This window comes from Pectinophora gossypiella, chromosome 18, assembly GCF_024362695.1.
Source record: "Pectinophora gossypiella chromosome 18, ilPecGoss1.1, whole genome shotgun sequence".
Taxonomy (NCBI): Eukaryota; Metazoa; Arthropoda; class Insecta; order Lepidoptera; family Gelechiidae; genus Pectinophora; species Pectinophora gossypiella.
The window spans coordinates 2,461,680-2,488,207 of NC_065421.1; the positions used below are offsets into that span (position 1 = coordinate 2,461,680).

Below are 26,528 nucleotides of genomic sequence, written 5' to 3' on the forward strand. Positions count from 1 at the left end.
AGTAAAAGATCACAAAATTATAATAATGTAAAAAACCTAACTTACACCCCCGTTGCTAAGCGCCATACAATCAACAATACCTAGGCAACGGGGGTTGCCAAATCTGACGCCAACAATTGTTATAAATGTAATAAGTAAGCGGACCCTGTGAAAAACGGGACAATGCTAGGAGGAGATGAAATATACCTATATAATTTTTATATATATTATTATTTCCTTTTCCTTACTTTATTTTTTATGTTGTTTGTTTGCTAGTTTCTGTTTATGTACTGTTTTGTGGCGTCCTGAATTAATGAAAGCAGCTTCTTATTATTTCTTTCTTTCAAATATAAATAAAAAATGAAACATCTCTTTGAACCGGCGCTGTAAATCCTCGGATTTTAAACATTTTAATAGCGAGTGTTAATTCCGCCGCGGTAACGCGATGAGGGAATTTTAAAAATGCATTCTCGTCGCTTGCCTCCCATTTTGAGAGGAGCTCGGAGGGAAATTTTATGTCTGTGGTCATTGTGGACTGTTTAATATCCTCTTTAGCATACTTACACCTAAATATTCATAAAAATAAGACTGGTTTACATAGCTAATGAATACCATAATTAAAAAGTTAGTAAGTATTTTGTCATTGGATTTTACTTATATTTATTTTAGTTTCTTTATTCATTATATTTACACAAACAGCCTATATACGTCCCACTGCTGGGCATAGGCCTCCCCTCAATCAACCGGAGGGGTATGGAGCATACTCCACCACGCTGCTCCACTGCGCGAAGCGTTTTGCCTCGTGCCTTCCAAAGCATGTAATCATCTGATTTTTTGTGACAATCACGTGATTCAAGCCTACTTATATGTATTTTTTTTAATGTATTATTTGGGTTAAGTTGCAGGGTAGGCAGTGCTTTTATGCCTGTATTAGCTACACGTGACTGTGTACTCCTAACTCCTAGTTCCTGTAACATGCTCTACAAGTGAATATGCCGTTTTCGGGAATGTTCCTGAATCATCCCTCAAAGTTTTCGTTACAATGTCACTAACATCCTGTATATTCTAGTATAAATTATACAGTAAGTATTTATTATTAACATTTTATCAAGAAATACAGACTGTTCAATTCCCTTACTGTTAAAGAGTTTTTACAACATAAACAGTCCTGAGAACGCCACATCACTGCCAACAAGACCACAAGATAGTGGTTGTAGCTTCGCAAGACAACCCTAATAAACTGCTTTAGACACACAACTCGGGATGTGTCGCGGTCTAGATGTGGTTTAGATCTAGGGGGATGTTTGTTGTCTAACCACTGTTCGGTGTGTTTCTTGGCTTGTTGTATACTAGTTTAAACCGCTTTATTACAAAACGAAGAATAAAGATGATGCTGATTTCAATACACACCACTAATTTTATTTTAAAATATACTTACATGTCATTTTCTTATCCGCCGAAAAGGGACGGACAGCTATATTTTTTAAAAAGAATTAACAGCCAGGTCGAATCAAATAGGTATCTCGCTGGTATGCAAACCGTTTAACGTATGCTGTCAACTTAATTCTGTCGGATTATTGGGTAATGTAAAATTTTTAGAGGTTTGTTTTAGACCAAGAAGAGCTTACTGGAATAGATTAATGAGGCGAATGTCGTGTCTTATAAAAAAGTAAAAGATTTTGATAGACAAGAATGGAGAATGCTACACCATCACGAGCATGGCTCTAAAATCGTGTGGGTGAGTGTTTTAGATTTATGCCTAAAATTGGCGTATGTCACATAAATTTTATGCCTGTCGATTACCCGTCCCTTTCGTTTTCGGCGGATAAGAAAATGAAAGATAAATTAATTAAATGATGACTTAAAATAAAATTAAATAAACTAAGCCCTATTATAATATTGTACCAGTATTATGCAATTTTATTGATTACAAAAGTTTGGATATCGCGTTAAAGATTAAGTTGCAAACAGAGGCAGTAGGTACCTAGGTATGTAGTAAAATTGTTTAGGACATTACAGGCTGATCACTTGATTGTCCGAAAGTAAGATGATACGTGTTTCGGAAGGCACGTTTAGCCGTTGGTCCCGGTTACTACCTACTTAGCAATAAGGCCGCCTATTGTACTAATTCTATTTCTCTTTTGTTTTGTATTTTGTTTTTTCCTATTTGTGCAATAAAGTATTTGTTATGTTATGATATGTTACTTAATGTAAGTGAGTAATCCTTACATGAGTCTTTTCAGGGGCTCAATAACCCTGACATCAGGGTTGATGAGGTTGGTAGTTCACCCCACAACCCATACGTAGAAGAAGAATGAAATAAAGTACGCAGAAGAACGGTGCATAAACTCAACAAACTAAAATCTAACTATGCTTACGTCTTTTGATAGCGACAAACTAATAACTGCAGCTGACTTATATTGAATTGTAAAAGCACATATTCAGAGTTTAAGCACAAGTTAGAACATGTGTCGAGCTTGTAACTTTGTCAGTCGTCGCCAAAGTTACCCAGTAAGTTAGTGCTAAGTTTAAACTGATAACTACCCAGTTACACTAGGATTCTGAGAGTTTTATAGTAGTTACTTACGTACACAAAGAATAAAAATAATACGTAAAAAGAAACAGAAGAACGCTTGAATCTAATTGTTGAAGATAAATTATAAAATGCTAATCTAGAAATTTGGGACGCGACATGTGTTTGAGACATATCCCTATACCGCCGCAACACCGCGCGATCTGGCCGCTGGCATCGAGAACGAAACAGCGGCCGCCGCGCCGCTCCCCGCGCTGCTATCGACGCCGCGCCGCTGCCGCTGTCATCCAGTTTGAGCCCTTAAAGTAAGACAAGACAGAAGGTTCAGCTTATATCTAGTAGAAATATCTTCCAGCAAACCAGGGAAGAGATAATACAGTCTTATTTTTAGATTAGCTTTTTTTACGTATAATTTATCTTTGACCCAGTTAACTACCCTATTATGAAAGTATACAGGGTGTTAGTGACATCGTAACGAATACTGAGGGGGATGATTCAGACCATGATTCTGAGTTGATATCAAGTGGAATTTTCCGTCGCAAAATTCATGACTTTTTTTTAGTTTTTTAAAATTATTTTCAATTCTATACTTTTGCGATGAAAAATTCCACTTGATATTAACTCAGAATAATCAGCTGTTTCATCCCCCTCAGTATTCGTTACGATGTCACTTACACCCCGCACAAGTACATACTGTACCCATACAAGTAGGTATGGGTGTTAGTGACACCGTAACGAATACTGAGGGGGATGATTCAGACCATGATTCCGAGTTGATATCACGTGGAATCTTCAGTCGGAAAATTCATGAAAATTTTTGTTTTTCTTTTTATTATTTTCTGTTCCATACTTTTGCGACGGAAAATTCCACTTCATATCATCTCAGAATCATGGTCTCAATCATCCCTTAAAGTTTTCGTTACGACGTCACTAACACCCTGTATAATAGCGCCCGATTACATGCTCATTTGGCTTCGCTTTGAGCATTATGTCTCAGTCGTACTGTACTAGACAGTCAGTGTGATAATGGAAATCAGAACATGTTCAGCTGCTTATCTTCTCAGACATAATTATCGTAAAGCTAGAGATATACCGAATAGTGATTTAAGCGAATGTTTAATGACTTTCCAGGCTAAGTTCCCCAACAACAATATAGATGGCGTTGTACAGATTTAGCGTGACAATTATCTATTACCTGGAAAGTCCCTTGTTCAAAATACAAAAACTCAAATAAACCGACCATAAACTAATTCACTGCCACTGTAAATGGTCGGCAGCAAGTCGACGGAAATAAAAAAAGAAAAACTGTTTACTAAATTAAGAAGACCATAGAAAGAAAATGAAAACACATAACAAAAGTAAAATTTTTCCTTAAAGATAACAACCTTCTTAGTGAGAGCGATAATCAGAAGCCAAGAAAAGACAAAAGACAATCGAACCATGCAGCAGAATAAAACATAAAAATCTTATAACCTAAGGAGATGAGAGAGAGAGATTGAGAAATAGATTGAATAGGAGATTGTATATAAATTATAAAACGTATAATCTCCATATAATTAAAAAAATGTTCGTGAGTTTACAGCCAGTAACGCATCACATTTCCTACTTACAAAGGTCCTTCGCCTGCCCTAGGGACAGACTTTAGGAGATAAATGTGGTGGGGATAGGGGTTCGCTATCTATCTGGTTCACTGAATTGGACTGAATTTAACTGTCGTATAATATTTCCGACGCCTATTTCCCCTTTATATTCTTGACGAAAATATTGTAGTATTTTATTGACATTATTGATTGTGAGATAGTTAAAAACATTGAGAAGTATACCTAAAGGGCTGAAGGAAAAGCCAGGCATGTGTGAAGACTTTGATGAGATTAGAAGACGCGAAAGTGGCGCGAATCGTGGTAAGTGGAATTCCGTGCTCTCTACCTACCTCCAACGGGAAACAAGCTTGATCTTAGAAAAAATATATTTAGTATTCGAGGACGCCACTGCTACAATACAATAAAATTATAAAACAATATAAAACTTGCACAATGGCTTCGATTCCTGCAGACATATATTATCCTAATTTTATTTTAAGTTATACCTGTCATTGTCCTAACCACCGAAAAGGAAAGAGATTGTTGACAACTGTTAATTTTAAAATGAATGAATAACCGGGAGAATAAAATAGGCATTTCGCTCATATGCAACCAAAGAGCGCGGAAGTCTGTGTTGTTCTATGTATGCAACCCATTTAACGTGTGCTGTCAACTTAATTCTGTCGGGTCATTGACCAATATAAAATTTTGGTAAGTACGACTTTTTAAATATCTGCCTAAAACGTGTGTTCCATAAATTTTGTGGCTGTCGATTACCCGTCCTTTTCCTTTTCGGTGGTTAAGAAAATGACAGATATAACTTAAAATAAAATTAGATGGTGTGTACAGAAATCAGCACCATTATCAAATAAAAAAGAGGTGTTGGTCGAGATAATCATACCACTTTGGTGGACGTCCTCCAAAAATGGACCCCACTCAGCACCCTGGTATTCTGTGGGCTCAGCTTTTTATGCATATCTATATTTGTTCTATTTATGTGCAGCGGAAGTACCTACCTATACAGGGTGTTAGTGACATCGTAACTAATACTGAGGGGGATGATTCAGACCATGAATCCGAGTTAATATGAAGTGAAATTTTCCGTCGGAAAATTCACGAAATTTTTATATTTTTCTTTACTTTTGCGATGAAAAATTCCACTTGATATTGACTCAATATAATAATCAGCTGAATTACCCCTCTCAGTATTTGTTACAATGACAAATACATACAGGTAGCCATACAAGTACGTATGGGTGTTAGTGATATCGTAACGAATACTGAAGGGGAGGGGATGATTCTGAGTCAATATCAGGTGGAATTTCCTGTCGGAAAAGTCATGAAAGTTTTAGTATTTATTAAAATTATTTTCAGTTCTATACTTTTGCGACGGAAAATTCTTCTTGAACTCAACCAACAACTCAATCAACTCAGAATCATGGTCTGAATCATCCCTCGTCTTCGTTACGATGTCACTAACACCCTGTATTATTTGATTTATATTTGATTACTTACTTTCTTTTTTTTACACAAGAATTTCTGAATACCATATCTGATCCAAATATCAAGCAACAATTATTTTGCCACTACATTATATTTTTGAATAATTATGTATCCGAGCAATTAGAAAATTTAATCTATCTATAGGTTAGCAATAAGAAAATAGGTTATATAATGGCCCCGATTCCTGCAGACACCGCCTAATTTTATTTTAGGTTATATCCGTCATTTTCGTATCCGTCGAAAAGGAAAGGGACGGATGATTCACAGCTCTTAATTTTAGGAAGAATGAGTAAATTAATGTGTCGGGTTATTGACTGACGTAAAATTTTTAGACGGTTGGTTTAGATTTGTGCTTAAAATTGACGTGTGTTCCATAAATTTTATGCTTGTCGATTACCCGTCCCTTTCCTTTTCGGCGGATAAGAAAAGGACAGATATAACTTAAAATAAAATTAGATGGTATTTACAGGAATTAGCACCATTATCACGTTAAATCTGTACAACGTCATCTTTTTTTCTTTGGGGATCGTAGCCTGGAAAGTCCCGTATTACTGTTTACAAGTGAACCGAAATAAATAGGTACAATAACTTGCTTCTATTTCGCTGCTTGGGTAAGGTATGTCGTCCAGTCTTTGCGGCATAGGTAACGCTAGACTTCGAACAAAAGACGTGTAAATATTTATCTACACAGTATAATTAGGCGTACGTGGCGGAGGTTACAACCACAGAGTTCTTAATGTAGAGAGATGCCGTGGGAGCATAGTCGGTGGGACTGAAATATGCACAAAACGATATGTTTTACTGAGGCAACGACCGCTTTACGAAACTTTTAACTTGGTTTAGTTATGCATTGCTTCTTTGGTATCGCGCTATCACAACCAGCGCTTGTGTTACTACGCAATAAACGGCGGATAAATCCTGATTAATTCCTGATGTAAGTAGCTTTTAGTTAATTTAACTGTTAGTGTACCTTTTTTATAAATATATTATAAATAAATCGATTCCCGATGGGGACATTGTCGAAATCACTTTGTGTGACTGTCCTTTGTTTGGTAAGGACTTTTCAGGCTTGAATCAACTGATTGTCCGAAAAAGTAAGATGATTCCGTGCTTTGTAGGGCACATTAAGCCGTTGGTCCCGGCTATTAGCCGTAAAAACACCTCCACCAACCCGCAGTGGAGCAGCGTGGTGGAGTATGCTCCATACCCCCTCCGGTTGATTGAGGGGAGGCCTGTGCCCAGCAGTGGGATGTATATAGGCTGTTTGTGTGTGTGTGTGAATCGATGTAGCGGTCTAGCCAGAAATGACTTTATAACAGGCGAGGCGACATACAGATCTGTGGTAATAGTAAATAACTAATGGAATAGGTGATTATATGATGGTCTAAATGGATTTCATTACATCTGAGTAACAAGTAATTGTTGCTAATTAATACCCTAATGTATTAGTTAGAATAATGTCTACATTCCGTAATGGAATATCATAGAGCTCATATAACTGAATACATTTAACTGAAACCTGATGTCATTAACACCCTGTATAGGTACCTATGTTCGTTTCTAATAATACCCCAACTACTCTACTACGTATAAAATTGCATATCTCCGCTCACCACTTACTGCTGAGCTATGTTTACCTCACCCCCTCTCGGTCTTAGTCTTCAATCGTATGGCGTCAGACGTCACACACACAGATGCGCGTGTACGATAACGCCAATGTGTAGTGTCTCTGTAAAACGAGGTGTTTTGTGTGAAATGTCCGGTGTGTGATTGAAGATAAAACTGTTGTTAGGTAAGTGGGAAACTGAATAACCCTCCCTTTTAAAATCGTTTATAAGGGATATTAAATTTGACTTCTAATTTTATTTTAAACAAAATTTATTAAAGAAAAATGATTAGCAAACACAAATGGATAACGGCTTCCGTGGTCCAGTAGTTGAGCGCTAGGTTATGAAGTGTCCGGGGCCTGTCATATTTATTAAAAATAAGTTTTTAATTATATGTGTGTTGTGTTTTTATGTTTTTAGTTTTTATTGTTTGTTTTATTGTTTTTGTTTTTAGTTAGTTTTCAGGTTTTATTATGTTTTTGTTTTTAGTTTTTTTTTTAATTATCTTCTTATCACGTTAAGCCGTTGGTCCCGGTTAGTACTTACTGATGTAAGTAAGTAGTCGTTACATGAGCCATGTCAGGGGCCTTTGGCTGCTCAATAGTACCTAACCCTGACACCAAGGGGTATTTATTTATTTATTTACTGGTTGGTTTATTTGTTTATTTGAGGGTTGATGAGGTTGGTACTCCACCTCACACGGGTGAGAGCCTTCAGCGCTCCCCATTTGTCCGGCCAAGTAGTTAATGCCATCTGCGACAAATCTACAATAAGTCACGTCAAAAAAAGAAACTCCACACAACCCGCACGATAGAAGAAGATTTATAATATTTTCGCTCGCACTACGCCGCAGCCTCTACATTGATAAATGGGCTGGGGACGTTTGTTTTGGAAATAAAACTTCCCGTTGGCGAGTGTAGATAGCAAGTGACACTGATGTATTGACACCAGCGGGCTTATTGCCTTGCATGGGTGGCGGGACCTAGATTCGATTTTCTCTAACAAGATAAACTACCAATTAGGTTTTTGTTCGAAAATCGAACACGGATAAATGCGATTTTAATCTTTGGTAAAAAAATAGTAAGTAGACTTAGATTATGTGAACCATTTGTGACTATACAGCCGAAACATATTAACATAAACAGCCTATATACGGCCCACTGCTGGGCACAGACTTCCCTTTAATCAACCGGAAGGGGTATGGAGCAACTCCACCACGATGCTCCAATGTAGGTTGCTGAAGCATATTATAGGTATATATTATAAACAACAAAAAAACATATTATATTATTACGTTACGTGGTTCGATACCCGATTGGGACGTTGTCGAAATCACTTAAAAAAAATTCAAAAAAAAAATATTTATTTTTCAAAATTGGCTTACAAAGTTAGCGCTTTTTGAACGTCAAACATAATTAAATTACATATTATGTAACTAGCTGTAAAACTACTACCACATCGGAATCTGTAACTTTGTGAGACTGTCCTTTGTTTTTGATATTGCAGACTTGAATCACCTGATTGTCCGATGTAAGATGATTCCGTGCTTCGAAGGCCAAGTTACGCTGTTGGTCCCGGCTATTAGCCGTCGCAGTGGAACAGCATGGTGGAGTACGCTCCATACCGTCTCCGGTTGATTAAGGGGAGGCATGTGCCCAGCAGTGGGACGTATATTAGGCTGTTTTTGTTTTGTTAATACCTAGTACTGCGTATAAGTAGAAGGAACAATCCACCCCGCACTAACACGAGCTTGGAGCGAGCTTGAGTTACCTCACCCCCGGTGGGGCCACTTTAGTCATGTTAAACCGAAAGTCATTCAGAAGCACAAAAGGAATTTTGTATTAGTAAACTAATTTACCTGTTTGCCATAAAAAAGTAAACCCTGCACAAAACCGACAAAAAAGCTTGGAAGTGTAATAAAAACTTTTTCTAAGTAAACGAAAAAGTTTACTCGCAAAAGGCATTTACTTAATAAGAAAACAATGGTAGGTACTCGTAGGTATGTATATCGAATAAGAATGATTGTTTTTTAGATGTGACTTATTGTAGATTTGCCGCAGATGGCATTACCTACTTGGCCGGACAAATGGGGAGCGCTGAAGGCTCTCACCCGGTACAACGTTTAAGACAACAGGCCTGAGGGTGCCCAGTTGGGTGCGAACCTCGGGTCAGGGCGTCGTCTGAGAGTAAGAATGATTATGCATGTATCGTATTCATAATTTGATTTTATATTTTTCCGCGAAATTAAATGTCGAGATTCGTTTCTAAACGTGTAGCGCCATCTAGCGCACTATGAGTCCTACTAATGACAACCGGGAGCCACCCCCCCGCGCCCGCGCCCCTGGGAGTGAAGAAAAAACTATGGACACGCGTGTGCGCGCTCTCTTATAAATAAATCATTTTGTCCTAATTCAATCCGTAAATCCGCTTGTAAGCTAATAAACTAGCATATTCTACATGTTATATGAACAAATTGGTAATAAAAGTTGATCCTGCATTGGAGTTCACCATCCATTCGAAGCCTCAGCTCGATACGTGCGCCGGCCGGCTGAAGAGGAATTCCATCACCCCGGAGCGGTTTGCTGTGGCAGCCCAGGTAGGACTCATATTCTATATACGCAAGGAACCGAATCTCGACCTCTCGAACCTTTAGATTCCGAAACCAGGCGTGTTCATTAAGAAACGCTTGGTCCCCAGACGTTGGCGAGACCATCACGCGTTTTAAATTTTACAATGCATAAGAAGGGAAATACCAAAACACAAAGGAAAACGAGGTAACAGATTGGTATTGAGGGACTTTTCAAACTACGTTCCCTATAAAAACATGATGATTACCTACCTATTTTCTCATTGCTCAGTGTACTTACATAATTATTCAATAATATAATGTCATCATCATCAGCCCATTAACGTCCCCACTGCTGGGGCACGGGCCTTTCCTATGGATAGGGAGATCGGGCCTTAAACCATCACGCGGGCCCAGTGTGGATTGATGGTTATTAACGACTGCTAATGCAGCCGGGACCAACGTCTTAACGTGCCTTCCGAAGCACGGAGGAGCTCGAGATGAAAACTTTTTTTTGTGGTCACCCTATGACCGGCCCTTGCGAAAGTTGCTTAACTTCAACAATCGCAGACCGAGCGCGTTTACCGCTGCGCCACCGAGCTCCTCACTGCGCCACCGAGCTCCTCTATACATAGTATTATTCCTTATTCTATGGTGGCGGCCTCAATTCAATAATATAATGTAAGAGGCATTAATAAAAATAATTGTTGCTTGATATTTGGATCAAATATTGTTGCTACCTATATTGCTTCGCTTTATTTTGATCGGAATTATAAAGGGTGGAAGAGTTGTTGTGCCTGGCTGTAATAACAAGGGTCATCATTAATACCCAAAATCATAGATAAATGTTGCTTAAGTCTGTTATCCATGAAATAGAAGTTTGAACACAGGAGAATCTGTACAGCGCCATCTATATTTTTTTGGGGAACGTAGCCTGGAAAGTCTCTCATTTCCGGTCTCTGCCTTTGTCGTACTTAATATACCGAAACACTTTGGAATTTCACTAGTCCTGAAATAACGGGTTTGCAGAAAACTTTCCACATTATCGGATAATTTAATTGAATGGAAATTCCTTTGTGCACAGACTATAAATTACGGGCTATTGAAAGATAGACGTTTTAAGACAAAGAGCTCGACTTCATATCGTTGGAAATATGCAATGCAGTGGTGAAGTTGGAATTTCGGTTTGTTTATGAAGTAGGTACGGTCATGATTAATAATATTTATGTATACACTTTGAAACCATGTCACATTAACTTTTTTGACAAATCAAACCATCAGTCTCATTAAATGACAATTATGATAGTGCGACAGGGTTCTAAAGTGGGTACATGATTATTGCTCATGACTGTACGTAGAATAAAATGTACTTACCTACTAAATAGAACAGTGTTTTTATTTTAATTTATTGGCTTATCTCACTTGACCAGCCAGGCAAATTATCTAGGTTCAATTCTTCCGTCTTGTGGATCCGGTGTCAAAGTTACTATTGAGCCGCTGAAGGCCTGCCATGGCTCATGTAACGACTACGTACTTACATCAGTAAGTTAGTAGTAACCGGGACCAACGGCTTAACATGCTTTCGGATGCACGGATCATCTTACCTTCGGTCAATCAGGTGATCAGCTTGCAATGTCCTAACCAAATTTAGTAATCTCAAAGTGTTTTTTTGTGATCTCCACCGGGATTGGAACCCCGGAACTCCGGATCACGAGCCCAACCACTGAACCATGGAGGCCGTTAATGGCTTATTGAACTACCTTACCTACTATATCAATGATCGTATTCTAAAAAGTCACAGTCTCTGCTTACCCCGGTGTGAAATAGGTCAAATAGGCGTGAGTTTATGTATGTATCTATTAGCTTATTCAGGGACTTACGAACACGTTTTCATCTCCTTTTCTCATGTGGCTTGTGAGATCAATGACCTATCTCATCAACACTAGTGTCAGTGTTACTTACTACCGAGCCGAAAGCCCCTGACATGAATCATTATTATCTTCCAAGCGTTATTCCGTAAGTAGGTGCTAATACTTACTTTACTTTATTTGTAAGTTTCTGCTGGGTACACCCGGACACTTCATATAAACAACCTCGTTTTACACAGACACTACACAATGATAATATTATCAACACGCGCATCTGTGTGTGTGACGTCTGACACCATACGATTCAAATTTAAACTATGTTCGGTATGAGGTAAACCTAGCTCAGACTCTGGTGGGAAGCTGCGGAGAGTCGCCGTTCTATAAGTAGTCCTTATTATGTTATTCCTTATTATATGCTGCTGGGTGAGATAAAGCCTTCTCTAAGCTTATACTTATGATAGATTTTCAAGACAGATAATTTAAAATTATGTAAACCAAGACACACAAAAATATTCGAAAACTTTGAGGTAGTTTGGAAACTAGTAGATGTTTTAATATCATAATTTTACTTAGAAAAACACAAGAAAACTAATGCTGCTTATTTGTATACTTAAGTATCTCTTGCCTAATAGTAGAAGGTAAACAAAAATCTCCATTTGTTGAAAAAATGTAAACTGCCAGATTTATTTTATTCCACAAATCACGAAACCTGGCCATGAAGCGCAAAAGACAAGAAGCCAATGCCGTAAAATCGATCGATAATAGAAAAAAATTTTGACATACAATTTGACGTTTCTTTTCGCGATTTTCTGTGTTTTTGCGGTGCGATACGTATTTTAAATTGAATTCAAATAATGCAATTACTTTAAGGCGACTATGGATTTTACTCCGGAATTAGCCGCCTTTCAAGGTGTGATAATATCTGCAGACAACGTGCATTCGTTCGGAAGATTGAAGGAAAGAGGCGGTGAGTTTAATACAAATTCGGTTCATGTTTTTTTCTAGTTCGATATACGATTGTTTTGCCTGAATTATTGCATAAATTGCAGTAAAATAATAGTAAACTATAATTATGACTCTAAAATAGTTTTTCGAGGATTTTGGGGTATTTATTTCTTAACTAGTTACAAGAAGATTAAGTATTAATTATAAGCCGGTTTCTTATATTTTCGCGGTTTCTAAAGCTGCTTTTTTTTTCAGGTAATGAAGAACAGATACACTATGTCGTACAGACAGTGCGCAAGTTTCTAGAACAAGAAAATTACATTTCTCAAAATGGCATAACCAATGAGCAACAAGTGCGTAAATTCGCATTTTATCTTATCCTCAATGCAAATCTGGATTCACTGCAGCGCCTAGTAGAATATGAAGGAATAGAATCCATTATCTGGACTATTCCAACTGTGCAGAATACAATACTGAGTGAATTACTATGGACTCTTCATATGGAAAGGTTTGTTTATGATGGCATTGCTTTCATAAGCCCACCACTATCTTTAGATCTTGGCAGTGCATTAATAGACAACATTAAATATTGCACACCATCTGAAAGCCTGGAAAAGTTAAAAATAATCTCAACAGCTATTTATAGACAGATTTGCAGATATAACTTTTTCATCTTAGAAAATGATGTTTTGTCCGACTTATTGTCAGCTGCTCTAGGCAACTTCCAAACCTGCTTAAATTTTTTCTATGATCCACCAAAAAGTCACCACCTGGCTAATCTTAGGAAAGATGAACTGTACAAATTCAAAGGTGATAGTCTTCGTACAATGTTCCATGTGATTGACGAATGTATTTCTCAATTCACAAACATTCAACAGTTTGCTCCTCCAGAATTCAATGAGATATATTTGCTGTCATATAAAATTGGGACCTACAAGGATGATCCTTTAACATTCCCACCATGCAACAATCCAGTTAAACCTATACTGGAATGCTTGGAAAAATGCAATGAAATGCTTCTTGATATATGCAAGGTTCTTGTAATGGGAATCAGTGTTGATATATTCTGTGCCTGGAGTGAATTTGAAGAAGATGGAAAGACAATGCAGCAAAATATAGGAGAACTGTGCTATAATATACGTACGAAGCTTATGAGCGTCAATGTTCTCAGTGAACATCCAGTTGTGAATATGATTCAACAAATATCCAGGAAACCTGTAGAGATATGCGAGCTTATAAAAGCCAGTGACAGTGACACCATTGTGGCTAATATCATGAGAAATGATGCAAATAGTATCGAGTGGCTAAAAGGTTTACCGCATAAAGACAAGGTGTGCTGTGATGTAGCCTTATTAGAACAATTAAGTTCCAAATTGAACTTCTTTGACGAAGACGAATGCTACAACCTGTACAAAATCTGCAAGACACATCTCAACATACATTCAGATAATGCAGACAATGTCAAATCATTAGCAATCAAGGCATTTCAAAGATGCAAAACACATTTGAAATATCAAATAATGGAAGAACATTTTAGTAACAACTGCTTTAACAATTCTATGGAAACAACGGAATTTAATGAAATGTTGATTGAAATATTCAATAAATTCTTTGCAGAAAATCAGGCAGATCTTTCGGATGTGTTGACAGTATTTTTCCAAAATCCACAGATGGTGTTTACTAAAATATTTAACTTGTCAGCTGAAAGCAGTCAGCAGAGAGACCTTATGCTACGAGTAATGTCGTTATTAAAAATATTCTCAGACCATTACTATAATGAGGACACTGAAGCATGCATTATTCGGGTAGCCGAGACGGTTCTTGAAGATCACTTGGACAATGAAGCTACACAACAAAATTTGATAAACTTTATCTGTGGTTTGAAGAAATGCAACATTATTCCAGAGACGAAGTTGCTTCTGTTGATAATAATGCCTAAACTACATAAAGCTCTTAAGGAGAAAGACGTTAGTTGCATACATTTTCAGTGCAAGTTGTTGTCAGAAGCATTTACGTTGGAGGAGTTGTTACCGTACCGTGCACCGATGCTAGCCATGATTGCTCAGATCCTGGAAGTGGTGCGATGGAAAATAACAACATTTATTGCAGAGTCTCCGCGTGCTCTTGAACTGGCATTACAGTTGCAAATAAAGTTGTTTGACACATATGAAGGAGGAATACCAGGTAATTTGTACATCTTGTGTGGGACATCTTGTCTGTTGTCTAATAAAACATTACTCTATTGTTTAATTTGATTTGTTTTTAAAACAATTAAGCATTAAGGCTTATTTAGCCTTTGGTTTATAAAATTATTTAGAAAAGTCTCTACTTTTGCATTTATAATAATGTTGCCAGGTTCATTTATTAAAGCAATTATTGCTATTTGACATTGGTATTTTAGATGAATTCCTTTGATGTGGCTTTTTAACCACACTGGTCTCTACATAAATGTTGATGTTCTATATTTATTACACACTTATTGTTATATTATGTTTATTCTATTGATTAATTTGTTAGTAATTGTTTATGAAGGTGATATGTGAGATCTTTTGTATCAATACATAGTTACTGTATTTTGCTATTAATTTTACAGCGAAAGAAGAAAATTGGCTTAAGTGCCGATTGAGGACTTTACACCCACTGAATTGTTACTATTACAAAAAGCTGTGGAATCCATCCGGCAGGAATTTCGTTGAAATTGTCAGTGGCAAAAGCATTGATCTTGATACGGACGCCACACAACTCATTAGCTGGTTGTCACAGGTATGTAGTTGTAATATTGAAACGAAAATACAGGGTGTTAATGACATCGTAAAGAAAATTTTGAGGGATGATTCAGACCATTATTCTAAGTAGTTATCAAGCGGAAGAAAAAAATACTTGAAAAAAAATTTAATTAATTCTCCGACACGATATTCCACTTGATATCAACTCAGAATCATGTTCTGAATCATCCCCGTCAGTATTTGTTACGGTGTCAGTAACACCCATATGCATTGTATGGATACCTGTCCATACTTGTACGGGGTGTAAGTGACATCGTAACGAATACTAAGGGGGTTGATTCCGCTCATTATTCTGAGTTAATATCCTCAATCGAACCCTCCCTCCCCCCCTGCCTGAATCGCCCCCGCAGTTTTTTATTTTTTGACGTGACTTATTGTACATTTGCCGCAGATGGCATTAACTACTTGGCCGGACAAACCCCCGCAATATTCGTTACGACGTCACTAACACCCTGTACAGATTGGCGCGGTCCAGGGTTGCGACCAATAGACGTAGCGAATACAATGTACGTATATAGAGACGTCGTACGGCTATAGATCGAAGCCCTATATATAGTTGCCATGCCGCGAGGGCTTGAGGTAACAGGTATAAACTTACAGGTCCTGTGCACAACTACCCAACGCGAATGGCTGGAGATTTGGGACAGTCTAACAGTGTTCAACGACAATAATAAACTGAAGCTCATCCACGAAGCAATCCAGCTTCTCACCGCAGCAGAATCAGCCAACAGGGAGGAGAATAGGAGTAATAGTTGGGAATGCCTGCTCAATTGCTACAGGAACTTTGTTTACATTACACGGGTAAGGTTTTGAAATAGTACGTCTTCTTCTATCGTGTGGGTTGTGAGGTGGATTACCAACCCCATCAACCCTGGTGTCAGGGTTACTATTGAGCCGCCAAAGGCCCCTGACATGGTTCATGTAACGACTACTTACAGCAAGTAGTAACCGGGACCAACAGCTTAACATGCCTTTCTAAGCACAGATCATCTTACTTTCCACAATCAGGTGATCAGACTGTAATGTCCTAACCAAACTAGGGATCACAAAGTGAAACCGAAACCACAAGAGGAAAACGAATATAGCAAAAAGAATTGTCAATTTACTGACCGCGATTATTTCGCCAGTTTAGTGATACCAGCTTGACTTGTAAAATAGAATTAAGCTTTCTGTTAATATTCAAACTCCATCTCAGTAAAATACTCTTTAAGTCTGCTAGAAAGTGTCAATTTATGTGCCAATTTTCATCCGAATTGAAATGGGCGTACCAAACCACGACAACCCCATACGGTCATGAGCATTAATATGTATACACTTTGGTACCATGTCACATTAACTTTTTTGACAAATTGAACTGTAAGTCTCACTAAATGTCAAATATGTTAGTGCGACAGAGTCCTAAAGTGGGTACATTACATTGCTCATGACTGTACATTTAACCGAATTATCCACACATTTTCCCTCAACCGCCTACTGCTGTACGTCCTACTGCTGGGCACAGGCCTCGCCTCAATCAACCGGAGGGGGTATGAAGCATACTCAACCACGCTGCTCCAATGCGGGTTGGTGGAGGTGTTTTTACGGCTAATAGCCGGGACCAACGGCTTAACGTGCCCTCCAAAGCACGGAATCATCTTACTTTTTCGGACAATCAGGTGATTCAAGCCTGAAAAGTCCTTACCAAACAAAGGACAGTCAATTTAGGAGGCTGTTAGATTTTAATTGACAAAACTTATTTTCCAGTATAACTTCTTCAAGGAACCCCTGACGGATCACCAAGTTACGATCGCATTGACCAAGATAATATCTACAGCCAACCTGATCCGAGAGGAACACACCGAGCAATTCAGCACATCATTCTTACCATTACTAGCTTATATTGCTGGACGCAAAGCTGACTTCAGATTAGACCCTGTCATCATCCTATCTGGAACCGTGAAGAATAAAGCGTTTAAGGACTTTGCTAAAAGGATATTTACCAATGGTACTGCATAAAAACAGAAATATAAAGTTTCAACAATAACATAAACTCATAACTATATCCCAATTGGAGTAGTTAGAGGTACAGTCATGAGCAATATAATGTACCCACTTTAGGACTCTGTCGCACTAACATATTTGACATTTAGTGAGACTTACAGTTCAATTTGTCAAAGAAGTTAATGTGACATGGTACCAAAGTGTATACATATTAATGCTCGTGACCGTACATCCATCGCAAAATGGACCAAGTACCCACACCTCACCGAGCTTTCTGTTAGACCAACGTGATAGGTGGTGAGTCGTATCGCCGTCTATTATGGTCGAGCCAACTGTGGCAGTAATTTTTATACCTATTTAGATAAAGTTAACATCCGAAGCAGTAAATGTATTCTCTGATGGAAGTATGTAGTAAGAACTCATATAAGTGTATACAGGGTGTTAGTGACGTCGTAACGAAAACTTTGATGGATGATTGAGACCATGATTCTGAGATGATATGAAGTGGAATTTTCCGTCGCAAAAGTATGGAACAGAAAATAATAAAAAGAATAAGAAAAATTTTCATGAATTTTCCGACTGAAATTTCCACTTGATATCAACTCAGAATCATGGTCTAAATCATCCCCCTCAGTATTCGTTACGGTGTCACTAACACCCATACCTACTTGTATGGGTACAGTATGTACTTGTGCGGGGTGTAAGTGACATCGTAACGAATACTGAGGGGGATGAAACAGCTGATTATTCTGAGTTAATATCAAGTGGAATTTTTCATCGCAAAAGTATAGAATTGAAAATAATTTTAAAAAAGTAAATTAAAATCATGAATTTTGCGACGGAAAATTCCACTTGATATCAACTCAGAATCATGGTCTGAATCATCTCCCTCAGTATTTGTTACGATGTCACTAACACCCTGTATACATACGTAAACAGCCTATATACGTCCCACTGCTGGGCACAGACCTCCCCTCAATCAACCGGAGGAGGTATGGAGCATACTCCACCACGCTGCTCCACTGCGAATTGGTGGAGGTGTTTCAACAGCTAATAGCCGGTACCAACGGCTTAACGTGCCCTCCAAAGCACGGAATCATCTTACTTTTTCGGACGATCAGGTGATTCCTTACCAAACATGTGAGACTGTCCTAGTCTCACAAAGTGATTTCGACAATGTCCCCATCGGGAATCGAACATGTAAAATTTAAAAATTTTATGAATAAATGAGTATGAGTATGAGAACCCGGACCTCCAGATCGTGAGCTTAATGCTCTAACCAGTAGAACACGGAGGCTGTGAGAACTTATTATTCTTAATATAAATGATAGGGTTTATCTACCATGTGAGGAAAACAGAACGATTGGCGAAGCGTGGATACTCAGTTATTCGATGGATGTACCTCTCTAGAGAATTAGCTTATGTCATGTTGATTCTAAGAGACCTCACAACTCAGTAACGCCATCTAGTTTATGAAAATAGTACCGTAACGTACAAAAGAAAATGTCTCCTTTTTATCAGAGAATATTCTAGACAAACAAAGTTTACATTTAGGTCTATTTAGTTCTCTATCCACCTTACAAATAGCAATTACAAGTATTTGACAGCCAAGCAAAATTGAATCCAGTTATCATACGTACAATTCGACCTCCATGCCTGGTTGGCTGTCACCACATTCATGCCTGGTTTATTTTTTAATTTGTAAGGTGGTAAATTTTTCTATTCCAAATAAGTATCTCATGTACCTACCTATATGTAAGTCTAATTAATGTGTCTCAGACATAAATTATAGTTCATAAGAAATACTCAAAATCGTATGTATGTGATTATTTTTGTTTTGTGATGTAGGTACTAGGTACGTTAAGATAAATAAAAAGTAGTCAAACTGATATAAAGCTTTTTCACTACTTGGTAAACTATATACGCCTATAGCTTTACCCCCCCCCCCCCCCCTCCCCGAACATAGTTTACACTTGAATCGTATGATGTCAGAGGTCGCACACATAGATATTCAGTAGGTAACATAGTTACACTTTGAATCGTCAATTTTTACATAACGAACGTCTCATCCGCCTAAAACTACTGCAGCTTCTCACAACCTGTATAGCCGGGGAAAATAAGCTGCAAGAAAAACCTCGGCACAGGGCCCTAGACGTTCTTTAAAAAAAATAAACAAAATATTTTTATACAATTGATACATTACACACAATTGACATAATGTCAATGTGTAGTGTCTGTGTAAAATGAGGTTATTTGTATGAAGAGTCCGGGGTGTGTCCCCGCACCAATTCGCATCGAACGCATTGGGATTTAACCCAGAGGAAGTGAGTAGTTAAATTCAAAAATATCCTTATTCAGTAGGTAACATAAAATAGGTAGTTACACTTTGAATCGTCAATTTTTACATAACGAACGTCTCATCCACCTAATACTACTGCAGCTTCACACAACCTGAATAACCGGGGAAAAAAAGCTGCAAGAAAAACCGTCTTAAAAAAATCTGACATGTATAAACAATGCTAAGTACTTAAGGCTGTAAATTGCCTTTCGGGCCACGGGTTCAGCTGTATAATATCCTATTATTTTGCTTACACGCCTCCCGACTTGAGAGTACAAAGGAGAATCGGCAGTAAATCAAATTGGGGCACCTTGTTTGTGATATAGGGAAACATGCGTTCTATAACGTATTCGTAAGCGCTTTTGTATGAAAGCATAAGTACAATAAGTAATTGATTATGCAATGAGCATTTTGTCTCATAATATTACTTATAACAGAAACATAAAAAGAACTTCTCTCGTGTGGGTTGTGAGGTGGATTACCAACTTCATCAACCCTGACGTCAGGGTTACTATTGAACCGCCAAAAGCCCCTGACATGACTCATAACGACTACTTACTTAGATCAGTAAGTAGTAACCGGGACCAACGGCTTAACGTGCCTTCCGAAACACGGATCTTGTTACTTTCGGACAATCAGGTGATCAGCCTTTAATGTCTTAACCAATCTAGGAATCACAAAGTAATTTTTGTGATATTTTCCCACCGGGATTCGAACCCGGGACCTCCCAATTTGTTGACATTGCACAAATGTTTCTGCCAACCATTGCCCAATGGCTCAAATTAGCGTCAAAACGTTTTTTTCGTTTCTGCTCTGCACCACCCAACTACCAGCGTAGTTGCGGCTTCAGAATACATCCCGGTTAGGGACGGTACTGAAAAGTATCGGCGTCCGAAGGACGTATATACCTCTACGATCCCTTCGACCCCATTACTCTAGCCATAGAGGCGGCCGATCAATTCGCGACACCAAACAATTCAGGACCCCGATACCGAACCCGCCGGCGTGGTCGACGATTTCCCTCAATCAGCGCTTATCGCTATCGACCCGCTAGAGTCGATTAATTCTTTCAAATATTTTTTCCTTTCAGAAGACGCTCTGAGCCGAGGTTCGCGCCCAACTGGGCACCCTCAGGCCTGTTGTCTTAAACGTTGTACCGGGTGAGAGTTAAACCAAGTAGTTAATGCCATCTGCGGCAAAACTACAACAAGTTACGTCAAAAAAAAATTGCGCAAATGTGAAATTATTATTGCTAGTTTAGATTAATTGATTCAATGTGGCCGTTTCAGACCCATATACCTATCAATATTTTCCGGTCAAGTTAGCGGGCCTTAGGATAAAATGGGATAAATATCTCATTGACAACTTCAAGTTATAAGAAAAGTTAAAGTAGTTGGCAAAACAAACACGTGGGACTATCGTGTTTGCGTCCGGAGTTTTTCTTTGAAGACTTTGTCAGTTAAGAGGTGACTTTAGTAGGTAAGTTTGTAAGTGGGATTTGTAGGATGTTCGATGAAAGTTTTTGTTACTTTATGAAGACTCTTTATATAACGAACCAGCAGGTGTAGGTACCTACCTACTTATGTTTTACATAATGGCCTCGATTCCTGCAGACACCTCCTAATTTTACTTTAAGTTATACCTGTATTTTCTTACCCGCCGAAAAGGAAGGGACGGATGATTGACAGCTCTTAATTTTAGGAAGAATGAGTAAATGAATGAATAACCCGGGCGAATCAAAAAGGTATCTCGCTGGTATGCAATCCGTTTGACGTGCTGTCTACTTAATTCTCTCGGGTTGTTGGCCGATGTAAAATTTTTAGACGGTTGTTAAAGATTTCTGCTTAAAATTGACGTGTATTCCATAAATTTTATGCCTGCCGATTACCCGTCCATTTCCTTTTCAACGGATAAGAAAATGACAGATATAACTTAAAATAAAATTAGATGGTGTTTACAGGAATTAGCATCAATAGGCTATTTCTGATAATATGTAGGCACTTACCTGCCTAGGTACGGTCACGAGCATTAATATGTATACACTTTGGTACCATGTCATATTAACTTTTTTGACAAATTGAACTGTAAGTCTCACTAAATGTTAAATTATGTTAGTGCGACAGAGTCCTAAATACATTATATTGCTCATGACTGTACGTCGCGCGTCAGTTACATCGTAGTATCCGAATGAGACTTTATGAGTTTGATTTTATATTTGGATCATATATAATTGATATCACGGAGTTTCCAGGAATTGTGCCCGGTTAATGGCAATAGGCTCGCCCCACTACACGGGACAGACGTAGCTGGCGAGCAGTGGGTGTATTATACACCTCTGTCTACCCTTTCGGGGATACAGGCGTGATGGTACGTTATGTTATTTTGTAGGTAAAATAAGGTGCAAAAGTCCAATCAGTTTCTTGCAAAGTAACAAATTAACACTTAAAACCTGGTTACGTCGTTTCTGTAATAGACCAAAAACACCTACAAAAACATAAATTTTATAATTATGACAACTAATGGTTTATAATTTCTACTACTAACTTACCTACATAAGGAGTAACCGGGACCAACGGCTTAACGTGCCTTCTGAAGCACGGATCATCTTACTTTCGGACAATCAGGTGATCAGCCTGTAATGTCTTAACCAAACTAGGGGTCACAAATTGATTTTTGTGATATGTCCCCACCGGGATTTGAACCCGGGACCTCCGGATCCTGAGCTTAATCAAAGCACTGGACTTTAATTTTACACCAAGCCACATCTAATGCTGTTTTCTACAAAAGAAAAAGTTTAAAAATATCGTGTCAGTACTATCGTTCCATTAGGAAGCAGAACAACTCACTTTTGCCCCACTTTCAAGGTTTTGTATTTATTTTTTTAGCAATGTAGACATAGCTAATGGAAACACTCCGGCTGTCTGGGCAAACTGTGGTAAAAGCCGAAACAAAACAAACTTTTATGAGGAAAAAAACTGTTCGCTAAAAGACAACTTCGCGGAAGGGCAAACTCGCTAAATGAGAATTTCTCAAACGGCAATTTCCGATATCGTTTACATACGTCACGCCTGTAATCTCTAATAGGGCGAGCTGAGCAACAAGCAATCAAATCACTTCGAGACAATTTTGGTACTCCCATAATGAACGATATAATTTTCTCTTTATTGGTCTCCTTCGAATTTAAAAATACCTAGTGTAGCGACCGATGTGTAGCTGAAGACTCGATGACTCGCATCCAGCTGCGGTGATCAGCTTCCTCCGGTGAATTTAGTGGGAATCGTAGGAGTTATCCAATAAAACCACGCAAATTTTAGATACGTGATTATAATAAATACTAATTAAGTAGAATTACAGTCTGTAGGTGATTTTAACAAAATTCGCGTATAAATTGTGAAGACAAAGGGTTGTACAACCGTCGATTGTATGGAGCTTAATTGCGCCTACTCGATTATTGAAACCAACTTCAATATCTTGCCGCGCGCTGCTTGCTCTTTATATTTTGCCAGGCGTTAACATCTTCAATCAAGCGTTATACCATTAAACCATACTAAGTGCTTATTCACGCATTGCTTGAAGGACTCCGTGTTGTGTGAAGGAGTGAATTCCTTTCTCATCTCCCGTCCGCTTACCTAACCCGAAGATTTGACAGGTTCGGTTTTTACTGAAGCGACTGCCTGTCTGACCTTCCAACCCGCGCAGGGAAAACAGCCCAATACACTTAGGTCACATTCGAAACGCATTTCTCGAGTATGATGTGGGTTTCCTCACGATATTTTCCTTCAGCGCTGACCACGTGAAAATCATAAGTTTAAGCCCGTGCTGGATTCGAACCTGCGACGTCACAGTGAGAGTCATGCGTTATTTCAACTGGGCTACCACGGCTATAAGTAGTTATTTATACTTAATCTTATTGGCATTAAATAAAATATTGGTGCTAATTCCTGTAAATACCATCTAATTTTATTTTGTTATATCTGTCATTTTCTTATCCGCCGAAAAAGAATAGGACGGGTAATCGACAAGCATAAAATTTATGGAATACACGTCAATTTTAAGCACAAATCTAAACCAACCGTCTAAAAATTTTACATCCGTCAATAACCCGACACAGTTAAGTAGACAGCACGTCAAACGGATTGCATACCAGCGACGTACCTTTTGATTCGCCCGGGTTATTCATTCATTTACTCATTCTTTCTAAAATTAAGAGCTGTGAATCATCCGTCCCTTTCCTTTTCGACGGATATGAAAATGACGGATATAACTTAAAATAAAAAAATTAGGCGGTGTCTGCAGGAATCGGGGCCACTACCTATCTATCTTAGTTAATCCTCACACTAAGCGATTTTTGAGCGTCGCGCGTTGTCGAGTGGGAGAGTAGAAAGAATTGGGTAGTTACCTAGGTCAAAGAAATTATGAAATTTTGATTACTAAATAAAGACAGATCTAAAAGTGATAAAAAACGTCTTCTATTAATGTGCTTAATTATTTATTGTTCGTTTGAATGAAATATACAACTAATTTAACTTATTATTGAATTTTAATAAAGAAATTAATAAGTGCGACATTTTGTCATGTTTTTCGCGTCGACATTACGTCCCAGGTTGCTTTTTCATACAAATTCCGTAGTAATTTCGTATTTTGACGTTTAGTAAATAGTAACTGATTTGACTAGTTGGAAAACTAGCCTATTCTAGAATAGGTAGGTACGGCCAACGCGAACATCCAGTGTCCTAGATAATATGCATACTTAATTACCTATAAATAAACTATTAAACATTGTTGTTATCTAAAAGACTAGCTGTTGATTGCGGCTTCGTCCCTGTGAAGTACCTACGGTTATTTATTGTTAAGCATAAGTTTTGTGTGACAGAAAAGGATAGAAGCAAAGGAAAATGCGGTTCCGTGCTGCCAGATATAAAATAAATAAATAAATTGTTTATTTTCAAAATGTGTACAGCTTACTTAACATACACATTTACAATTTTACATGGTTTTACATTGTTTCTAAAATATAATAAACCATCGTATCCTAAGCTAAGTTCTTACTTGAGACTTGTGTTATCCTCGTAAGCCCTGGGGTCCTCTGAGAAGGACCAAATAATTGTAGTCATAAAGGCCGAAGGTTTTGAAATAGTTTGTTCTAATAATCAACGAAGGTACTTTTAAAAGGACCAAAACTTTGCCTGTCAATTTAATTCAAACCTTTGCGCCGATTGAGAAAAAAAGTATTTTGTCTATGAACTAGTTCATTCAATTTCGTGAATAGGTGGCTTTAATAAAAAAAAATATGTATCACTTGTCGTAATTTGTCATTTTATTGGTAAAGATGGCGCGCACACGGCGACGAGGTAAAAAAAATCAAGTTAATAATCGAATTTCGTAGTTTTTCATACACATTATTTTCAGAAATCGCAGGTAAGATAATAATCAACAACATGACATAGTTATTTTATCAATTTTGTATCGATATCGTTAGCAATAAGAAAGCAAACTTTTTTAGTCCTTTGCAAGGGACTTTAGGTGTCATGTCCGGATATTTTTCAAAAAGTTTTTTAAATTGTTATATGTGATTAAATCATACCGATATAGACTGACTTGCTTACGTGATCTTATGATTAAAAAAAACTACCGTCTTCATTTTATTTCCTTTTTCCTTCTAATAATGATCTAAACTGACACCATGAATTATTTTTTTTTCCTAATAATATAAACCTAATGTACTTCCAGAGGGACTAATCACAAACTACATCATAAAAACTAAAACTCGTTACTTATTTTATATTTAAATATGTAAGTATATACACATATTTATGACGTACAAATAGGTATGTATGTTAATGAAAAAATACATAACCCTTTATAATAATAATATTTTTCAAATTTTACTAAAAGTAGTGACTCAAACCGGGAGTCCTTCTGGAAGAACTAAAAAAAAAACGTAATTTTTTCAAAAATGTCTTCTATTCATCCTTACATAGGTCTCCACTTAATTTGAACCCGATCGGATAACTCTAACACTTTAAAATTTGTACCTGAAGTGCTCGGCCTTTACGACTACAAAAATTTGGTCCTTTTCAAGGTACCACCGTCGTTTATTACTTCGAAATCGTAATTATGCTTCGGCGTTACGAGGTTAAAGGATACCTACGTAGATTCTCCGTTAATGTGGCACAACTAGCAGCACGGAACCTTACTCCGCTCGTGTGAACTAAGCCTTTTATCCGTCCCATAAACGTATATCGGCGGCTTATTTTATTTTAAGACCGCCAATGCGCTTCTTTACTTCGTTCTATGAAATGAAATGTCGTTCTATCTACATGGCAATTTTATACGGCGATCACGTGCTCAGCGGTGAAGGAAAACATGATGAGGAAAAATTGCGTTATAATGCAGGTATGTAACCTGACCTGTATTGGGCTGGTTTTCCTTTCGCGAATTGGAAGTTCAGATAGGCAGTCGCCTTTGTAAAATACCGGACCTCAAATCTTCAGGTTAGGTAACCAGACCCTGTGAAAGCATGGCAATTTTCATCTAGATCCAGCGTTTGACGTGAAAGAGGTTACAGACAAACATCTTTCTCACATTTATAATAATAATGGCGTCTTAATAATATGGATCTTTATTGCACTTTATAAAATAATGCATTGACCACGTTATCATTGGGTCAGTCTTGCGTGCACTGGAGGCCGATAGGGTCGCGATAAAGGCTATGAGTATTTATAACAATATTGTAATAACAGTGTGCTGAAGAAGTAAATAAGTTATGGACGTGGAATATTTTTTCATTTGAAGTGATTAACAAACTTTGATTTTTTATTTATTGTGAATTTTGAAATAACA

General features: G+C 37.8%; 1 protein-coding gene across 1 annotated transcript; it reads left to right on the forward strand.

Moving 5' to 3' along the window:
• The first annotated feature begins 12,437 nt into the window (after positions 1–12,437).
• On the forward strand, positions 12,438–17,578 carry LOC126375244 (uncharacterized). The gene is made up of 5 exons (XM_050022155.1): positions 12,438–12,603; positions 12,837–14,765; positions 15,175–15,344; positions 15,968–16,168; positions 17,111–17,578. The coding sequence occupies exons 1-5, from the start codon at positions 12,513–12,515 to the stop codon at positions 17,360–17,362; spliced, it is 2,643 nt and encodes an 880-aa protein (XP_049878112.1). The 5' UTR covers positions 12,438–12,512; the 3' UTR covers positions 17,363–17,578.
• Positions 17,579–26,528: the final 8,950 nt, after the last annotated feature.

Excerpts from the sequence above, each read along its gene's own strand:
- LOC126375244 (XM_050022155.1), top strand. The coding sequence starts at position 12,513 with ATGGATTTTACTCCGGAATTAGCCGCCTTTCAAGGTGTGATAATATCT. Across the intron at positions 15,345-15,967 it reads TCATTAGCTGGTTGTCACAG|GTCCTGTGCACAACTACCCA; the intron begins GTATGTAGTTGT and ends ATAAACTTACAG. Across the intron at positions 16,169-17,110 it reads ACTTTGTTTACATTACACGG|TATAACTTCTTCAAGGAACC; the intron begins GTAAGGTTTTGA and ends CTTATTTTCCAG.